Source organism: Coniophora puteana, assembly GCF_000271625.1.
Source record: "Coniophora puteana RWD-64-598 SS2 unplaced genomic scaffold CONPUscaffold_13, whole genome shotgun sequence".
NCBI lineage: Eukaryota > Fungi > Basidiomycota > Agaricomycetes > Boletales > Coniophoraceae > Coniophora > Coniophora puteana.
In genome coordinates, this window is record NW_006913065.1 from 896,421 (window position 1) to 915,687 (window position 19,267).

Below are 19,267 nucleotides of genomic sequence, written 5' to 3' on the forward strand. Positions count from 1 at the left end.
AGCCGCTGGTGGCCATTGCTGGTAATTGGTCGAAGGACCACACTCAAGCATTTGGCTGGTTTGATCTCGCCTCTCCTACGAACACCCGTGAACTTGTTGACTATCTCTCTCGAGGGCTCGCCAAGAACATGAAATTCTCAGAAGAAACTCGTTGGCTAGAATGGCGCCTTGACTTTGTCAATTACGACAAAATGGAAGACACAACTGTGGACAAGATGGCTTCCGTCCGAGCATGGGCCAAGGAGGTCCTGCTTGAGGATACTGATGGAAGGTAGTATTTATTATACGTCAGTAATCCTTCTCCACTGAAGGTCTACCCCTTCCATGATAGCACTCTACTACTGGAATCATCTTTGCCACCCGCGGAACCTTCTGCGGACACGCCTGCTAGGTTTGTCTGCCATTTTCCTTTGAACTCGACTACTGACTATATCAAAGTAAATCACAAGACATCGGTCCAACTCTAAGATGGACATATTTAGAGTAAGTCCCTTAGCGTCGTCAATTCAGCCTCACTTATCACTGGTAGTCTCGCCTCTGGAATCCCTAATATAAAGTACCCCTACATGACTATTCATCGATGGCTTTGGAATCGCGTTACCTCTTTGCGTTCAGCTTTACCGCTTATTGACTTGGGTGTCGTTCCGCCAGAATACGCGTCTCTTTCCCGTTTCGCCTGGAACGAGAGTTGGGATCGGTCGGTGTGTTTCTATATGCAATATGTATAACTGCCAGGCTCGTATACTGACTGTGATCTAGTTAGGCACGGCCACTGTCAACGACGAACTCAGCCAACTAAGAAGCGAGCTACTATTACAGAAGTCGGCCTATCTCACAACCACGATGTCAGACTCACTGAGCGAGCATGCGGCTGCAGACCTGCTAGCCAGGTTTGAGATGATTATGGTAGCTTGCTCGGCGGCGAGAGAACAAAGCGAGGCTGCAGAGCGTACATGCATCCCGGTAGCTTGTGATCACGTCTGGGACGGCCTGGTCTCTAGTTTTCTGCACGGGTCACCTTCGAACATGCGGTGCGCACGCTGAGGCTATTTGGGATCATGACGGACTCACACACACCTGGGAATAGGTATCTTCCGACTGTCGCTCTTCCAAGGAGTGCTCTTACAGACCGCCGTAAGGATCCCGGCTGGCTAGCTTCGGCCAGATTCACCATCAGTCAGTACACAGTTTACGGGTGTGAGCATCGCGACGCAGCGAAGGTGCTGGCCTTTACCTTGCCTTCCACCCTGGTCTCAGTCATGGCACCACATCCGAGGATGGCTTCGAGGGGGTTTTGGACCTAGTAGCAAATGACCCTGTCGAAGCGATATGCGATGTGGTGTCGACGATCTCCATACCCGACTTTGTCAGCAGTGGTTCTTCTGTTGCCCTTCGGCATGCTGCGGAGAGATTCTGTCTGTTCCCTCGTGAGCCGGACCAGGCGACTGCGCGTGCACGCGGTGGGACAGCTTACTATCACGGCATCTGCGACCTTCCCTCTGAGCACTCCGAGCTCGCATATGCGTACGATCTGTTCTATGCGAACGTCCGTTCCGCCGGCCTGTCTCTCGAAATTCCAGATTCTCTCGACATCGGCGTCCTTTCGGCTCCTCCGACCGTCTGTCGATTGTCGTACCAATGGCCCGACGGCAAACTGCAAAAGTACCAGGTCGGACACCCTCCACCGCTGGCGCCCGATCACACAGGCGAGAGTGAGCGGCCAGGTGCTCAGAATTTGACCACCGCAGAGCAGTCTCTCGCGCTTGAACTTCCTCTACTGCTCGTCAACCACACGCCCCCTGAAAAGATCCTCGCGTACGTTGGGTCACACAAGCACCGGATGACTGCAACTGCCGCCGCAACGTTCTTTGGGGCTGTCGGGCTCATTGACATCCCCGTTTTCAGCCTCGTAACGGACGGGTGCCGTGTAGTCCTTACGTGCGCGTGGGCCGAGAAGTTCGGGAGTTTTCAGGTCGGTTCTCTACTCAACCGTTCACACTTCACATGCCGATCTTATTGCATACTTGGTCTTTTGGAACAGCGTATCAAAATCGCGGAGCGAAACGGTATCCTGTTCGATCTTCGGAATCCGTTGTCGGCCTTCCACTTTGCGACCTTTCTCGTGCGTCTCAAGCACGAGTACGGTCAGAAGCTGCGAGAGCGATTCGACGACAGAGCGCTGGCGCACCTGCGCGAGCGGCTGGAGCAGGGTGAGTGGGAGACGCGGTGGACGATGTCGCATTACGTTGCCGAGCAGTCGGACGGTGACGGTGACACGTCGCGATCACCTTGATAGAATTATGATAGACTGGATTAACAGTGATGCCATAATAATAGCTTTCTCCTACATTTACAATCACGGCGCCGATCCCTGGGATGCCCATGTCTTCCTGATCGTTGGCATAAATTATGGCACCATTACGCACTCCGCTTCAATGCCTGTGACACACCGCGGACTGAGAATTCCGGTTAGACAATATCGGAGGTAGCGTTTGTTGGTGCAAACTAAGCAGTTGTTTGTCACTTGAATCGTATCTACTACTATCGTCCTTGCTTGTCAGAAGTTTGAGATCACCTAAGATGCATCAAACTATCATTATCGAGATTTTGTTGATAAAGCTCAAGTAAACTCTCGTATTCGAGCAAGATTAAAATAGGGTTGATGTAAGCATAATTATACAGACAGTAGCTGACATAGTATCCTGATCGTACATGTGCATGAGCGACGAGGCAAAATAAGTTCATTACTTCAGTAAGCGTACGTGTCAAAGCAGGATTTCGCGCTATTCTTCTGGTCAACGATCTTTAAGTCGATACCAAGATCCTCTATACCCTTCTTCTCTTCCTTCCTCAAGTAGCGGCATCTCCGAAGCTCCAATTTGTCCAGCGAAGAACCGCAACGAGAGCGGGCGGCGAGGCAAGGTACCAAGGACCAGAAAACCTTCGACTCCTCCGGCTGCACGTATTGATCTTCAGGTAAAAAGTTGATCCAGTCCAGAGTAAGGTCCTTCACTTCAGGAGCGAGAACTAGAAGATCACCATCTGCTGATGAAGAAGGGGATAGTGCCCGAACGACTTCTTCGATTCGCACCATGCACGTTCTCAGGTACCGGATGCACGGTGCCGCCCGGAGTATCTCAGTAAGCTCTTGACAAGAGATATAGTCTCTGCCACGGCGATAATGGTCTGTCCCGGCAAGAACGTACAGCGAAACAACAAAACGGAGCGGGAATAACCCAGAGACTTCTGAGGTGAGCTGGCAAACGTTCATGGCGAGGGCACTGCTGGCAAAGATACCGGGATTGGACAAGTCACAACGTGAGCCGCAACTATCTGCAGAAAGGACAATCCTGTTGCGGAGACCGGAGAGTGCTGCTTCATCACGAACAGAGCCGAATAAGAATGCGGAGGTAGTATCTCTGACGAGGTGCCTTTTGTAAGTACTGAAAGCTACTGCGTAGCGATAACTCAGTGACTTGACTCGGAGCGAACCCTCTGCAGTGGTTGTTTCTGATAGATGACTGTTCTTGACAGTATTTCGCAGGCAAGACAAGAGGTCGAATGACTTATCGTAAGAATTATGAGTCGCCTCAATCCCAATGTATTCGAGAGGCTTTGGCACCGAAAGTATGGCAAAGAAGCGTTGGCAGCGATCTACCCAATCCTCAAGGTTGAGGCGAGTAAGCCGCGGCAGATGAATGCGATGACCTTCCAGATCTCCAAGCTGTCCGAGCGAACGCGCCAGGGATAGTTCGCGAAGATTCTGCATACCGCCCAACGTGGACGGACGCATAGAGAGGTAAGGGAGCGAGGAAATGTGCAGCCGTTTGAGCTTGGGTGCGCGAAGCAGCCTCACATCAGGCCGGGTAGACCATTGCCTTTGAGAACCATCGCACAACAAGCTGAGCGATTCAAGGGCGAGAGGTTGGCTGCCGCGAGGACGCGCTGTTTCAATGATGACATCAGGAATGTTGATGTAAGGCTGTTGTATGACGAGTTCCTTGATTCTCCCTAGGTTGTCCATCACGAACTGTTTGAGAGACGGATTAGGTACCTCCTCGTCTGACCAAGAGCCGGGGGGTGTAAAGGTGGTGACCGTGAGGGGGGAGACGCGCGAGCGTGCAAGCATCTCCTGAGCCCATTGTTGGCAGGCGAGAATTGGACGACTCCATATGGGCGAGTTTTCGAGTGCGATAGATCGCCAATGGCGACAGACTTGGGTTACGTGAATCCAACCTCGAAGGCATTGCATACTGCAGCAATGCTCCTGCCATGGACACCAACCTGAATTGTGTGCGAGGGCTACACAAGCCTCAAAGATGAGGGATAGTAGCTCCGGGGGCAGTAGAATGATGGGAGCAACCATGGCCAATGTGTTCGCGTACTGAGTGTTTGTTGCAAGTTACTGAGGTACTTGATCGCCTATCATCACTAAATGAGGGGATGAATGATAAGCAAATGACCTTGACCGACATCACAGATCATGACAAACATACACCGGGTAAATGGTGAGACTCCGACATTAGTAGCATGTAAAGTCCGTTTTTAGCATACAGGAAAGATCGCGGGGATATGATCATAGCGAAGAATCTATTATCTACTCAAAGGGGTGTGTTATCATTAGCAGAGACGGCATGATAATAACATATGGGTACTCACATCTATCATAATATAAGCGCCATCTTACCATCAGCAGAGGCCGCATGATAACAACATACAGGTATTCACAGATATTATAAGGAGTTGGAGGCCCACACAATTTTTATGAAGTATGGAACAGCATGTTTGATTGTCTGATATAACAGTCAAATACTACTACATCAATATCAAACAGTAATACAAATGATCGGGGTCCAATACGAGAGCATAGAAAAGGCATGTACACAAAGCAACAGAGATATGTGCTAGAAGCAAGTACGTACCATGAACTGACCCGATAAAAACTACTTATGCAAGTGCTGCGAACGGCCTGATAGCATTAGATGAAAATAGTATTGATTGTGGAAATCATTATAGGAAACGCACCATGCACATGGTCCTGCACATTTGTGTGGGACGAGTTGGACTTGTCTGCACACGCAGACAACGACGAGGATGCGCCACAGACTGGGCACTGTTGGCGGTCAGCATTGCCTTGCTTGTTGCGGTGTTGCCATCCTCGAAGCTTGAAGCTTGAAGCTTGAAAGGTGTCAGCTGCTGCAATTGAAAGTTTAGGGTAGATGGACTTACCGTGGTCACGTCGAAGACTTAGTACTGAGGCATGGTAATGGTGGGAGGGAAGCAAGGGCAGCAGGGAGACGGTACAGAATCCCTTAGCTTAAGAAGCCTCTTGAACCTCGCAAATTGGCGTGTGCACGGACCACCTGCTGCACCGGGTCAAAGGAATTCGAGCAAGCTTCTTTCTGCACGTCATCGAGAGATTCCATCTGCCACAAGTCCGGCTCGTCATTATCACTCACCTAAAAAGAAGCTTCTTTAACCTACTTTGAGGAGAGCGACGATCAAAAATCTCGGTGCTTAAAGTACCACAGCAGCCAAGAAGCCTAGTGTCTAGTAGCATATTAATTCCCTTGCAAGCTGGCCGCGTTTTTACGATCCACAACAAGCTGACTGTTTGTCTCACAAGGCCTTGCGAGCCGTCATCTTCCCTCGCCCAAATCAAGTCCATCTCGCAACACCCACTTGCTCTGCTATCCCACCGTACTTTTACTGATGACCAATGCTGCAGGGCAGGCGAATGAGGGAGGTTTCTTGGGTGAGGATGAAGTGCTTGCTGACGAGGCTGGCTTTGATGCATTGTAAAGGTCGGTTTTCTACTGCTCAATGTGCTTCAGTTAGTGGCTAACCGGTTTATGAGCAGTTTCTTATAATCGAATGATCATGTTGCCTTCGAAATGAGATCCGGCTTGTTATGCTCCCACTTATCGCGAGTGATTTTACCTTGAATTTTGGTCCACGGTAAGCTCGCAATCATATGGTACTCGATGGTAAGATCCCGATGATATGATATTCTACCATAATCCGTTCTCATATTGTGAGCTGACACTTACCCAATGTTGAATCCTCGCCATTTACGGTCATACAGGATTCTATCAACGGTAATATTATAACACTGATAATCTCGTTTATGCCCCGAAATTTTCCCCCCGATTTAGTGATGATCATGTACGTAGGTAAGACGTCGATACGCATCATCGCTTGCTAAAATAAGGAGACGTGGAGGTTAGGAAGAAGAGCTAGGGGCAACTGTCGTATTAGGAGCAGCTTAGTCAACATAATCGTACAGCCCTTGTGCTTACAATCAGCCAGGTCATACGAAGGGGTCGACCACTGAGTTGGTCAGCCCCTTGGTATTCAAATATTCAAGTTATGGCCTAGCTGCTCCTAGCTGCCCCTCATTAATCATTTTTCTTCGTTGCGGTCTGGGCGGCGGTTTGGCACGTCGTTGAGGGACCAGTACCACTCTGGCTCGCAAAGCTGCGCAGAGATATTACAGGAGGCGTAAGTCATAGTGGATCCGCTATTTCCAATCCTATCACAGCACTCTACGAAATAGAAGTTGAAGACTATGGTCCTTTTTCTCCCATTTTGCCACCAATTCCTTACCGACTGGCAAACAAAACCAACTCATCTAGTAGATTACAGTCGGAGAAAGTATCTAAAGGCGAACAGGCACGACCACGACGCCCTCAAAAGGCAGTTTCTTGTGCATTACGAGCGAGGGCTCGCAGATTACCTAGAGCTTCTGCAGGGTGCATTAACCTCAAGGGGAAGTGTAGGCTTAATACATAGATTTTGATGTTGTCGCGAACACTCATTAGCCATTGTATACGTATAGGTATTCAAAACATTTCAACAGAATAGTCATGGTAAAAGACAAAGAAAGGACCGCCCATAATGCATTAAACACCTCGTACGCAGAACACATACGACTGAAATCCACACAAATCAACGAAAGGAACGTCGATGGCCAAAATTAAGTCATTGCAGCGCACGACGAGTTGCTAAACCTCTATAGGCTGTATCAATGCACACATACCAGTTTCTCAAGCCTTTTCCTTCAGATCTTCATCAATACGAATACCATCGGCATCCTTGCTGTCCACGGATGAGGCGAGGTTTGATTGTGGACCATGGTAATACCTCCGTGCGCTATCCACATCCCCAGACATGAACCGTTAGCCACCAAATTCTCCTTCCTACCAACCAAAGAACATATCACACTCACCCAGCAAAGTACCACATCCTATATGTATCGCATGGGGTCAGCAGAGATAGTGGAGACGCATAGGATTCTTATGCAGAAGAAGGAAGTACGCACAAGCTCAGAACGACAACACCGACAGTGATCACAGACGAGTAGTTCATGTTCTCAGGTGAGACGGGCATGTCATTCGGCAGCGAGAATATAACGCAGACGAAGAGGGTCCACGTTATGCAAGTGATATTGGCTGCCCAGCCGAGCAGGCCGTCACCCATGTAGAACGGCCCGGGTTTGAAGTTGACTTCGGGATGGTTCGCATACATTCGGCGCCTGCAGTAAGCCACGCATGGGAAAAAAATTCATCAGCTACATGCTCACGGAGGAAAGGCCATAAACCTTACAGGAAAATAGGCACGATGTAACTCGTGTCGAACGCCATAGCAGTAGCAGAAAAGACCGCATTTGCCGCAGTTGGTGACGCGAGATCGAGCAGCCCAGGTAGGACTGAGAGGACAGTCGTGAACCAGATAGCGCGAAGAGGCGTCCTAGTCGAGCGCGAGACCACGCCGAAGTAGCCTCCGTCCGGAAGGCCTGTTAGAAGGGAGATGAGACGAGACACCAGCGAGGGTGAGTAATGCAAATTGTGGCGAACCGTGGTCGCGACTAAAAGCGTAGACAGTGCGCGAGCCTGCTTGCAGCCCAGTCTGGCAAACGAAAAAGGCTGTGAGGCAGACGAAGCTCTTCGATGGAAATGTTTCAGTACTGCTAATTCACTCGTTCGAAGGAGGACCTGCTCACCCAGAGGAACAGCGCAGCGGGAATGCCCATTCTATTGGCCATGATCTGAATCGGACAATGAGGTAAGGATCATCGTTGGAATACCCCTGACGAGTAACTTGCCTGCAAAACGGCAGAGTCGGTTGGTCCTGGGAGGCCATCCCTGTGGACAAAGTGAGGATTCGTCTAGCAAAAGGACGCCATATAAGGCTCACAAAGGTCCGGAACATAAAATCAGCACGATGTTGAAGAGCCATCCAAATAACCCGGTGCCGATGACTACGGGGAATTGATGGGTAAGCATAATGTGTGGATAACATGCAAGCATCAACGAACGAACTTACCCGCAATGAAAATGGCGGAGGGCGCTATATAAAGTAGTCGTGTAAGAACGTGCAGAGCTCCGATAGAGTGGGACTAGGAACGGACCTGCGTAAGCTGCTCGACGGACTTCTTCTCTGTAGTTCACTTCTTTACGACGAAAGCACGAGAACATTAAAAGCAATCTTACGAGATATGTGCCGTCGCGTCGTAATCCTCGAGTACACTCAGATTTTCGAACATATGAGGCATGTATTGAGCATGTAACTTACAGTCATCTACGTGATCCATGAGAGACATGTGCATACGAACATCGTCTCCAGCACGCACCGTCCATTGAACGCTGAGCAAGCCAAGCAAGAACGCGATACCGGTGTTCCATCCACCAGTTCCATTGACAATACCTTCACCGCCAAACACATAGCTCGCAGAGTGCATCTCCGAGCGCGGCGTTGTAGCAAGCAACACGATAATGATGACGAAAGTCGCCCCGAGATTCACAAACACAAAGCTCTTGGTGGCAAGCGCCAGATGCCTCGTCGCGACCGAGTTAAGGACCCCGTGCACCATCAGTAGTGCCGCGAACACTCCGACGGTCAGCCCGGGAGTTACCGTGTATGCGGGGCGCGCGAGCGAGACAGCAGCAAGGATCATGTTGGCAAGCCCGAACTCGGACGAGGAGAGACCGACGACCTGAGCGATGACGCTAAGCCAACCGACGACCCAGCCTACGATGGCGCGGTGCTTCTCGGGGCAGAGTTTCGCGGATGCCGTGTACATCCCGCCGCAAGTCGGGTAGGCGGAGACGATCTCGGCGATGCTCGATCCGAGGGTGAGGCACATGCACGAGCCAAGGATCCAGCACCATGTTACCTTACCGGCATCAAGTGGAGAGAAATGAACTTCTGAGGGCAAGAGGAGATCGCACTATGACGCACCGAGGCAGGACCTCCAGAGAGTAGGGGGGTATTGAACGTGGTTGCAACGCTTGAGCATAAGCCCTGCACGCGACGGACCACGAATAATAAGCTTCTGCAAGATAACAGAGAGCTGGCAGGCGCACCATAATACTGAACGCGAAGCTGATAGTAGCTAGATTGGAGAACTCCCGTCTGAAAGAAGGCTGGTATCCCAACATCTTGAGCTCCTCATCGTCACTTGTCATCGTCGATGTCTCGCTCCGGTCAGTCGACATGGTGGTGGAAGGGAAGTTGTCGTGCTAGTGAGCCTCGGCAGGTTGCAGGATACGAACGGGACTCCGGAGGGAGAGCTTAGGTACGGAAAGATGGCTGCACCTGTGGAGCAGAAAAATACGGATCTATCATGACCGATGCGGGATGAGGTTTGATAAATAGAGCAGGTCCAATCATGTTGTACCAATCTTGAGTGCATGATTTTGACGAACCCGGTCTCACCTCATGCTCGCCGATGCCGCCGTGATGGGGCCAATATCCTGCGTTCTTGGCTCGAGTTTGGCTCTCCGTAAACTTCCACAAAATTTGAGAGATTTGCAAGTAGAGCATTTGCGTGTGAGACATCAAGTGTCATGGAGTTTCATGGCGCACTGAGATTGATACTGTACGAGGCTGAGCTACCCAAGGCTGCCCAGCAGAAAGAACGGAGGAAGGTTCAGAAAGGTTCATCATCACGCGCTCCGACAAGTGCGTGGTATCGGCTTGACGCGGAGCGCGTCATCAAGGAAATTACCGACCGGCATTTGCAGAATCACGCTCAACCAGTCTCAACATCCCTTCCCAGTAACCTCCAGTAACCCAATGAATTTGCAAACTCAAACTCAACGACTCATCGACATCGGCGCATCAGCCATGCATGCATGGGCAAATCCAAGTTGGAAGATTGAAAAATGACCTAGACTGCGAAGTTTGCAAGTATGCTCCGACGGCGGCCATGTCACTGGGAGTCGTAGGGGTGAATGTATGCGTGTTGTTGACTGCGAGCCCTCACGTTTTTGCTTGCTTATGGCGACTCATGATGCGTTCACGCTTACGAAGGCCTCGTTGATCACTATCTACAGCCCTTGAAGACCCTTTTTGGCCTTTCGAACGCATCCTCACTTCTTAGCTGTAAACTTCCTCCTCTTTCTTGTCGAGGCCATCCGAGTCGTATCTGCAAAGCTTTGGTCTGGTTCCTTAAACTTCAATTTTGGTTCCCTCCTGCCAGTCCTACTATTCAGCGCAGATGTTGGCGTGATGCCTGGCTGCCATTTGACATGTACCACCATGTTCATTGTACCAGTTTTCGAAGATACCTTGTAATGTTCTTTCGCGACATATTCTCCAGGTGCTCCTACAAGCCTAGCGTGATTCAAGGGAACACGTAAGGGAGGCGTCGCCAAGATTCGTGGAAGTGCGTACTGTGTGTACCCTCTGGCGTCGTGACCTTTTCCTGAAGAGCTCCCTGTTCCCCACTGACTCTCCACGTCTCCAAACCGTTCCCTCGCAAGGGCTAGGGGCTAAACCACAGATTTATATGCTTCTGACGGCCGTTCTTGGGCAAAGCCTCGACTCCCGAGCCACCTTCTTGAACTTGAAGCACAGCCAAGCACGCTGGTCCGAGGGGCACAGCTACTTCCTCTCTTCCTTCTGATAGTGAAGTGCCCACCACCTCCCACATACCGCGCAGATCGACATGACCTACCCGGAAGTCGACGTGCCGTTTTTCCGTCATGAAGAAGCCGAGAAGTTTATTATGACCAGCCAAGCAATTGCCAATGTCAAAGGGAGCTCAGGTGTAAGGCGACTTATCACGGGCATCGTTCACTTACTCAATCCTTTTCTTGCGCTGTTGGAGCTCCTTTCAATCGTAAGCCGATCGTCCTTGTGCGGAGGCTAGAAGCGTTGCTTGCTACTACCGAAACTCGCCGAGTTGTATCGGACCTGACGGCGGTTCCGATGCACAAGCACCGCCATCACTTCCATGTTCCTCATGGGCACAGCCATCGCCGCCCTATATCGCGAGTTGAATACCATCATGTTGACTTGTCTGTATGATGCTGGGAAAATGCACCCTGCATTTCCTGTTTTTTTTCCTATGCTACCAGATGTTACCTCACCATGCGTTGCATGAGGTGCCCACACTCAGCTGGCTCAGAAGCCGCGGCGGCTTGCCATCTACGGGCTTCAGGGTTCATGGGGATTCGTGACCACGGGCATCATGCCCGTAACGCAGACTCGCATAAGAACGAGTCCATGAAGATCATGGCAACCTCCACCCCCTCTTCCTCATTCTCGTCGAATCTCGCACTTAGTCCTCTCGGACCAATACCCTCCTTCCACCCTTGCCCAATCTACCGCCCCCTTTCCCTACAATGTTACCCATCCTCGGTGCTGTTGCCTCAGCTGTGACTCTCGCAACCGCTTTTCCGGCGCTCGACGTCCGCCAGCTCCCCGCACCCATTACGGCGAACAGCTCTGTCAGCTGCCTGTCTCTCCGCAACGGATGCAACGCAACCGTGATCGACCCCAACAATGCGTGGAACTACACCGATTGCGCGCTCCTCGCCATCTGCTCCGAAGGTGTCTCGACTCCCCAGCAGACCCTCAATTCGGTCAACCTGCCCACGACCCAGCCTCGCCTAACGGAGGATGTCTTCAACCAGATGACCGGCGGCGCGGACAGGCTCACGCAGCAGAACTACGTCGACGCGTACAACGCTGCGATCGCCAGCACCCCTGGTGCTAAGCCCACGAACTAGTAAGCTTATTCATTTATACTGAAATCATCATGGTGTACTCACAGCATTTATCAGGACCTACGTTCTCCAGGGCCAATACGAGACCATCGCCGCCTGGACTGGTGACTGTGACGACAGCGGCATTCCCTACTCCAACTTCGCTGACTGGTTCGACTACTCGGGCACGGCCGGCGTTTGCCCCGCCGTGCAGTCGTGCAACGCCACCCTCGCCGCGAGCGCCGACCCTTGCGTGCCGCAGCCGATCACCGACAATGGCTCGTGCAACGGGGTCGCCGGCCAGTGCGCACTTTTCATCCAGCAAGACGTCGATGGGCTCTTCCAGAACAGCTTGTGCTTGATGGCGAGCATGTGCTACGCCGAGTCGACGACGGACGTCCTCATCAACAAAATGTTCCCGTCCTACGTCTCGAACATCCCCACCACCGCAGACCAGACTCGTCTCTCGCTCGACCTGTTCCACAACGTGACCGGCGGCAACAACGTCATGACCCTCCAGAACGCTATTGACGCATACTACGGTGCCCTCGTAAGTGTCTAGTCCCACGTGTACGCTAGCAGACCAGTGCTAACCCATGCCTTAGACCAACACCTACGATAGCTTGGGTGGCCCCTGGGGCGCTCAGGATCCCCAGCGCTCAGGCAACAACGGCCCGTACCCGACCTCAACTGACTATGTCTCCAACTTCTGGAGCATCATCTCCGCCTGGACTGGCCTCTGCGACACGCAGGAGATCCCGTACGACAACCTCGCCGATTACCTCTCCTACGCCGCCTCCAGTGGCTACCACCCCACTTGCTAGGCCGCCCGCTAAGCATCAAACGGACCTGTTGGGTTACTATCCTTATTTCACGGACACTTATGTTTACGATGGACTCTCCTCCACTCTGATATTGACACTTTACACTCGCTCGTGAAACACCTTCGCTTTTGCTGTCGTGTTACTTAAAACTCGCGTTAAATTGGACTATGGGCTATACTGTAATTTTCTTCTGTTGTAGCTCACTTTTGTGATCGATCTATCTGGCTGTCTTCCACTGGGTAATCTGTGACCCAACGTGTGCGTGTTGTAGACAGCTACTCCACAATATAGTGTGGTGTGAAAGCGTCTCCCCAAAGCCTCAACTTCACGATTGAATGGTAAAACATTTGTGTCGCAAGTTCCAACAAGACAAATACCTAAGTTAATGGACAACTAAACCAGTGCTGCTTCTTTCCTCTCCACGCTCTTGTTCCTTTCCTCGATAATGTTTGAAGCGCTATCGCCGGTCTGCCTCTCCCCACTGACACTAGCGCTATCACTGCTTTCCGCCTGCTCTCGGGCACGGGTTCGTGACTCCCATATCGCCAGTGGTATGATTAAGAGTCCCCAAACAGCTTGGACAATTCCGAAGAACAAGACCGCTTTGCTCATGCCATCGGACTCGTTGCTGTGGGAGTCATGCAACCATACATAGCCCCCGCTAATAAGGTGCAAGTGTCAGCTGGCACCAACGACGTCCCCGAGTTGGACTCTAATCTCACAATAAGAAAGTTAATCCAAGAGAGACTAGTCACCGGTAAGCGTCAAGAAAGGCCATCAGCAATGCGCTCAAAGTAAATGCATATGCAACTTACTTTGGCTGTGAGATGTAGAGGTGTGTGAGCGTAAGGTACAATATATCGCAGGTGAAGGAAAGGCTCACAAGATCAATCTCGGCTGGGGAGGAGTATAGCCCCAGATCCTTCTATGCGTAGGACTGCTCATAGTTTGTGGATGAGATTGGCTCAGCCCATTGCTGTATATGTATCCTGGCTGGAATGCACAGCAAGATTAGGGAACGGTGTGAATGTCGGCAGAAGCGGTTCATGTGATGCTGCCCATTTGGCTCCTTAAGAACATTATTGTACGTAAGAAGTTAGCAAGCCCCACGTTGTATGTTGTGATTCGGAACTACCACCGAGGTCTTACTATATACATAGTACATAATCGCGTATGGTCTGACAAAGTTCGGCCCGTAGCATCGGATGGTTGGCAAGTTTCTGATCGAAATTTATCGATATTATCATTTGGACTGCAGGTCCTTGACGTACTTAGTAGTTTGGTAGATATATCGATGCCTGAAGAGAGTCAAGATCAGACCAGCAAATCCCAGACTTACTGAGTTGATGACTTTCTGATGACTGACTCAAAAACTCCTGCAGGACAAGGAAAACTATCAAATCCAGCTCTCTAAGTTGTCGGAACGAATCTCCGTCTGCAGCTCGTCAAGTCAGCTCATTCGGACCAGTTGACTTACTATCTTTGTTTCACGAACAATTATGTTTGCGGTGGACTCATCTCCACTCTGATACTAACATTTCATGTTCATCCGTGAGATCTGAAGTCTCGACTTCACAATTTAACGGTAAAAACACTTGTATGACAAGTTCAGCAAGACAAATACCTCGACGGGCGACTAAACCAATTCTGCCTCTTTCCTTTCCACACTCTTGTTCTTTTTCTCGTTCATGTTTGAAGTGGTATTATCGGTCTGACTCTCCTCTCTAGTAGCGCTGTCACCGTTTCCCGCCTTCTCCCAGATACGGGTTCGGGACTCCCACAGCATAAGTGGTATGAACAAGAGTCCCCGAACTGCTTGCATAATTCCAAGGATGAAGACCGCCTTGCTCAGGCCGTCGGAGCTGCTGTGGGAATCGTGCATCCATACATAGCCCCCGCTAATAAGGAGCAGCTGTCAGCTGGCATCAACCGCATTCATGTATCGGAGGGTCATACAATAGTAAAGTTAGACCAATAGAGACTGCGTTTAGCGTCAAGAAAAGCCATCAACAATACAATCAAAGCAAATGCGTATGCGACTTACTTTGACTGTGAGATGGCGTAGAGGCGTATGAGCGTAAAATATAGTATGTCAGAGGTGAAGATGAGACTCACAAGCACAATGATCTTGGCGTAGGAGGGGTGAGACCCCAGATCTTCTTATGCGTAGGACTGCTCATTGTTTGCGGATGAGGTTGGCTTCAGACTCAGTCCGCTGTGTATATATCACCGCCGGAAGTGCACAGGAAGAGCGGCGAGATCAGGAAACGGTCTAAATATGCCGACAGAAACGGCTCATGTGATGCTGCATCGTAAGAGACCAAAAACTCCCACAATTCAACCAGTGTTGCATTGTGATTTAACTCACATTATACAAGTACTATCGAGGTTTTACAATCTACGTAATCGCGTGCGGTTAGACAGTTAGACAGGCGCGACCCGCACCATCAGACTGGTGGGAAGTCGAGCGAAGTTCGACACCGTGACGGGTACTGAGCTAAATATTGTACTTAGACGTACGAAGATGAGCACAAGTGCACGGGGATGCTTGGCATTAGAATGTCCACAATCACACCAGCTCCTCCACCTTCTCCGCATTCGTTTCCGCGCTTACAATCTGTTTCTCATCATCGAGCACGATGAGATTTGCGGCTTCATCCGTCTGCGTCGGAGCGGCTTCAACGCTTTCTTCAACCGCTTCGTGCGCGATGCGGCGATTTTTGCGATACTTCCACACTCCCTCGACAATGAGCACGACGCCAAGTGCGAACTGGAAGTGCCCAAAGATCACAGAGAACTTTCCGGCGTTATCAACATTCTTCCACAGCGAACTGACGGAGTTGTAGCTTGATCTACAGCAAGATAGGTGGGTGTTTGTGTTAAAGGGATATTCTTCGAACTCGGAAGACTTACAGTATGTTGTATGCCCCTACAGCGACTGTAGATAACATCGCTGAGCATTAAGTGACTAATCCATCATGATGTAGCTGTTAGAACAGACCTTCTCTGAGGAATGGGGACGGCTGTTAAGTGAAACAGCTAAAACAGCAGCGTTTGTAATCGGTTCAGACTCACAGAACATACCACCAAGGGTTGACGTTTGGATTTGACATGGCGAGAACGACGGTGAAGTCGCGTTGCAGAGGCACGCGGGCAGAGCACACTTAAGTGTGTGGAGTGTGAAACACAGGAAAGCACCGCATAGCAAGTTGAATTCCCACAAGTGCCAATGACAGAATGTCTACGTATCCCAGCTCGTATCCCCTTCGAACCCGAACCCGCACTTCCGTGATGTCCCAGTGGTCCGAGGAAATTACCCGACGAAGCTGATTTACGTTCAATGACATCACTGCACGGTAAGATCAGAAATGACCATCCTGGCAGTACCGCGATATGGAAGCGACAGGGCCAGCCTGAGGTAGGACATCGGAGGCTTAGACGCAAACTTATCTGACTCTTGTCATGAGCTCAAAGACGCACATGCCCTCCGCAAGCGCCTAATTACAGCTGCAACACCTTATTCTGCTGCGGGCCATATACTTGTTGTGGTCGCTTCTGCCAATCGCTACTGACTAGTACTACTATGTGTTTCCCCGACTTGGGTCATCTTAAGTTACCCGCCACCAGGCCACTGAACCCTTTACGCTGTATCATTTCTCGTTTCGTAGGATCCCCAACATCCAACCATTGAAAGACCCATCCTGTCGTCAGTTTTACATATCTTCAGCATCGATCGAGATTCGCACACCGCAAATCGACGTTCAGAAACGGGAATTGAAATGCATTATTTGGTATATGCATACGCAGCACAGAGAGTGAAGACAATAAGCTACACTCGGGAAAAAACAGACAGGTGTACTCAGACACACGCAAGCGAAGGTATACGAAACAGGTCATCATTCGAGTCAGGCAGTCAGGTAACTGGTAAAGTCCGTGAGAGATCGGTCGAAGCAAGTGGCCTCGTGGGTAAGCCAAAGAGGAGTAGGTGTGGGCGTGAAGGAGGAGGGAGGGAGGGAGAGAGGGGTCATTAGACTGTTTTCCGTGTCGTATAATACATGGCAAGGATTATTCTGGTAATGAAAATTGATGATCCTGGGGTGTTGACGCGTAGGGTGTTTGTGCGAGGTGAGAGCTCGAAAATCGAAAGGAGAACAAGGAGACCTTAGACATAGTACTCGTCATCGTCATCGCCGCCCCTCGTGGACATTTTACCCTTATGGAACTACATCAAAAACCAAGATCAGCCATCCACATCTCTACTCCCGACGGAGAACAGGCAAGCCAAAAGAACATAAACGCACCTCCATAGGCGGCAACGTCGAAATCTCCATCGACTCGTGTGTATGCCGCGCCGTCGTCCCACCCATGCTCGAGGGGCCGCTCGAGGGGCCGGTGGTGACGACATCGCCCGCCTTGCCGCGGAGCACGCGCCGTGCGTTGAGCGTGCCGAGGAACGAGTTCGTGTACAACTTGGTAAGCATCACGTAGAAGCAGTAGTACGCGAGCGTGCCGTCCAGCGCGGTGTGCTGATCATCCACGCCATCCCATGAACCGTTTTTTCCATGAGTCAATCATAGCCAGACGTGGAGTCGAATGTGGCGTTGATTGTGGAAATGAGAATGAGCGCATGTGGGAAATGGGGGGAAAACCAATTAGCCCCTGTCCGCAACATCGTGCGAAGATCACGCACCAGGACGACATCAAAGAAGGCGACGAGCCTATCAAAACCTAAGATTAGCACTCTGGCAAACCACCACATGACACGCGTAGAAACACGAAAAATAATATGCAACGCACGTTGTAAGGAGACCGGTGTTGACAGTGTACACGATCAGCGTGTTGATCAGTGTGTCCGTGCTGCAGGAACAAAAAACTTAGCGCTGGGCGCGTTACATACGCGATCCTGGTCTGGAACGTACCTAGACATGCCGGTCCGACTGCGGTGGAGGTAGAAGCACAACGCGATCGTGATCAGGACGTCGACGACGAGCGTGGACGCAAGGGACGTGCGAATGAGGAACTGTTGCCATATGCGTGAAGCGTAAGAGTCAGGAACATTGGGTGGAGCAGGTGACGCACGAGGATTTTGGGTATCAGGGAGTTGAGGCCAAGCTGGGCGAGGCGAATCCCGTAGGCTAAAGGACAAGGTGAGCTTTCTGGGGGGCATCCGGCGAGTGAGAAAGCATACCGAAACCAGTTGCTGTGAGACGCGCAGGAATTATGAGCTACACGGCGTCTCGTAAGAAGTGCAGAATCTTACAGAAAGCAAGAAGAGCGAGGACGACCTGTCACAAGTCAGGCCTAGTCAGGATAGAGCGTATGAATATAGCAATCCTGACGCACCAAGAACGCGCATATCCACCAGTTCTTTTGACTTAGAATGTACACGCGACGAATGAGGTATCTGTCGACGGAATGAGTGCGGGTGGGATAAAGATGGAAGTGTGAACATACAGTTGTACGATGATGGCAATCGTATTCTGTGTCTCGTTTCAGCATCAGAGCAAAAAAGAATGAAACAGGTACAAACCGTAAAGAAGACATTGGCCTAGGAGACATCTCATTCAGTTTGATACATCCGCAGTCGAACACATCGATACGCACCGTAAAACTCCAGATGACAATGTTGAGGACCAAGGGATTCCCCCAGTTAGAGATCGTGTACCAGTAAAAGCCGTGACAATTGATTATTAAAGCGACTGTATCGAGAAGGCTGCGATGAAGGTGGGTCCATGAGCTGGCAATTCGTCCTTTCACTAGGGAGGTGGAACATACGTTAATACTCCAACCGTCCACTTGAGGACGGCGTCATCTTTCCGGAAGGTGACAAAGTAGTATCCAGTCTGGACCAGGGTAATCCCATACAGCCTACAAGTCCAAGTTTCGGTGAGCGGGGGGACGAGGACCAAGCGGAGCCAAGGAGACGTACGTCGTGGCGACTATGAGGCCGACGAAGGTGGCGCCCATGGAGGGATTGAGATCGACATGGGGGATGGCTGCTGCTAGGGTGGCCATGATGGATGTGCTGGGGGAGAACGGGCACCAGCTAACATGGCCCGAAGGTACTTATAGCATAGTGTCCCTGGAAATGGGCAATGGGCAGACTTGTCACCGCTCGATCGTAGAATGACGAAGCGAAATTGATGGACGAGCGCTACTGAGCGGCAGGCAGTTCGGCACGCGCACGCTCTCCACTGTATATTGAAGTGATCGCCAGGGCACCCGGCGGTGTAATCAGATATCCGCGTTTGGGAGAAAAAAACCCCATGGGCGACTACCGGTTTCGGTGCTTACATGTTTCTGTTGTCAAAAAGTGGTTTAGCCTGCGTTCGGCTTTGTGTTTAGTGCGTCCTCTTCCTTTGCGCCTCCTAGTTTTCGAAGCCTCAAGGCCGATCGAGGTTCTATAAATCGCGCCCATTCATTCCGCTCCTGTCGGGCATATACATATTG

The 19,267-nt window shown here is 50.8% G+C and overlaps 7 protein-coding genes across 7 annotated transcripts; 3 read left to right on the top strand and 4 right to left on the bottom strand.

The window, feature by feature from the left end:
- Positions 1 to 98: 98 nt before the first annotated feature.
- On the top strand, positions 99 to 825 carry CONPUDRAFT_168554 (uncharacterized protein; the record flags this gene model as incomplete). The annotated part of the gene is made up of 5 exons (XM_007774943.1): positions 99 to 271; positions 332 to 391; positions 439 to 483; positions 530 to 701; positions 760 to 825. Coding segments are annotated over exons 1-5 (486 nt in total), but the record flags the coding sequence as incomplete, so codon positions are not given.
- An 18-nt stretch (positions 826 to 843) lies between these two features.
- On the top strand, positions 844 to 2,293 carry CONPUDRAFT_157960 (uncharacterized protein; the record flags this gene model as incomplete). Its single annotated transcript, XM_007774944.1, has 4 exons — positions 844 to 1,031; positions 1,088 to 1,195; positions 1,258 to 1,972; positions 2,042 to 2,293. The coding sequence occupies 4 exons, from the start codon at positions 844 to 846 to the stop codon at positions 2,291 to 2,293; spliced, it is 1,263 nt and encodes a 420-aa protein (XP_007773134.1).
- Positions 2,294 to 2,633: 340 nt separating this feature from the next.
- CONPUDRAFT_168555 (uncharacterized protein) lies at positions 2,634 to 4,303 on the bottom strand. Its single transcript, XM_007774945.1, has one exon. It carries the CDS (start codon positions 4,250 to 4,252, stop codon positions 2,750 to 2,752), a length of 1,503 nt encoding a protein of 500 aa, XP_007773135.1. The 5' UTR covers positions 4,253 to 4,303; the 3' UTR covers positions 2,634 to 2,749.
- Positions 4,304 to 7,046: 2,743 nt separating this feature from the next.
- Positions 7,047 to 9,518, bottom strand: CONPUDRAFT_130131 (amino acid permease; the record flags this gene model as incomplete). The annotated part of the gene is made up of 15 exons (XM_007774946.1): positions 9,366 to 9,518; positions 9,241 to 9,303; positions 8,633 to 9,175; positions 8,575 to 8,580; positions 8,493 to 8,518; positions 8,411 to 8,439; positions 8,326 to 8,349; positions 8,197 to 8,260; positions 8,105 to 8,144; positions 8,003 to 8,047; positions 7,857 to 7,944; positions 7,606 to 7,795; positions 7,322 to 7,534; positions 7,229 to 7,246; positions 7,047 to 7,152 (listed from the first exon to the last, which is right to left on the bottom strand). Exons 1-15 carry the CDS (start codon positions 9,495 to 9,497, stop codon positions 7,047 to 7,049), a joined length of 1,587 nt encoding a protein of 528 aa, XP_007773136.1. The 5' UTR covers positions 9,498 to 9,518.
- A 2,112-nt stretch (positions 9,519 to 11,630) lies between these two features.
- CONPUDRAFT_157963 (uncharacterized protein) lies at positions 11,631 to 12,817 on the top strand (the record flags this gene model as incomplete). Its single annotated transcript, XM_007774947.1, has 3 exons — positions 11,631 to 11,997; positions 12,062 to 12,543; positions 12,599 to 12,817. The coding sequence occupies 3 exons, from the start codon at positions 11,631 to 11,633 to the stop codon at positions 12,815 to 12,817; spliced, it is 1,068 nt and encodes a 355-aa protein (XP_007773137.1).
- A 2,388-nt stretch (positions 12,818 to 15,205) lies between these two features.
- Positions 15,206 to 15,959, bottom strand: CONPUDRAFT_168558 (uncharacterized protein). The gene is made up of 2 exons (XM_007774948.1): positions 15,731 to 15,959; positions 15,206 to 15,669 (listed from the first exon to the last, which is right to left on the bottom strand). Exons 1-2 carry the CDS (start codon positions 15,766 to 15,768, stop codon positions 15,387 to 15,389), a joined length of 321 nt encoding a protein of 106 aa, XP_007773138.1. The 5' UTR covers positions 15,769 to 15,959; the 3' UTR covers positions 15,206 to 15,386.
- A 1,020-nt stretch (positions 15,960 to 16,979) lies between these two features.
- Positions 16,980 to 18,832, bottom strand: CONPUDRAFT_76378 (uncharacterized protein; the record flags this gene model as incomplete). Its single annotated transcript, XM_007774745.1, has 13 exons — positions 16,980 to 17,039; positions 17,119 to 17,343; positions 17,508 to 17,535; positions 17,615 to 17,674; positions 17,737 to 17,837; positions 17,897 to 17,952; positions 18,006 to 18,042; positions 18,161 to 18,221; positions 18,272 to 18,297; positions 18,348 to 18,365; positions 18,422 to 18,530; positions 18,593 to 18,685; positions 18,747 to 18,832. 13 exons carry the CDS (start codon positions 18,830 to 18,832, stop codon positions 16,980 to 16,982), a joined length of 960 nt encoding a protein of 319 aa, XP_007772935.1.
- Positions 18,833 to 19,267: the final 435 nt, after the last annotated feature.

Excerpts from the sequence above, each read along its gene's own strand:
- CONPUDRAFT_168555 (XM_007774945.1), bottom strand. The coding sequence starts at position 4,252 with ATGCAATGCCTTCGAGGTTGGATTCACGTAACCCAAGTCTGTCGCCAT.
- CONPUDRAFT_168558 (XM_007774948.1), bottom strand. The coding sequence starts at position 15,768 with ATGTTATCTACAGTCGCTGTAGGGGCATACAACATACT. Across the intron at positions 15,670-15,730 it reads GTAGGGGCATACAACATACT|ATCAAGCTACAACTCCGTCA; the intron begins GTAAGTCTTCCG and ends ATCTTGCTGTAG.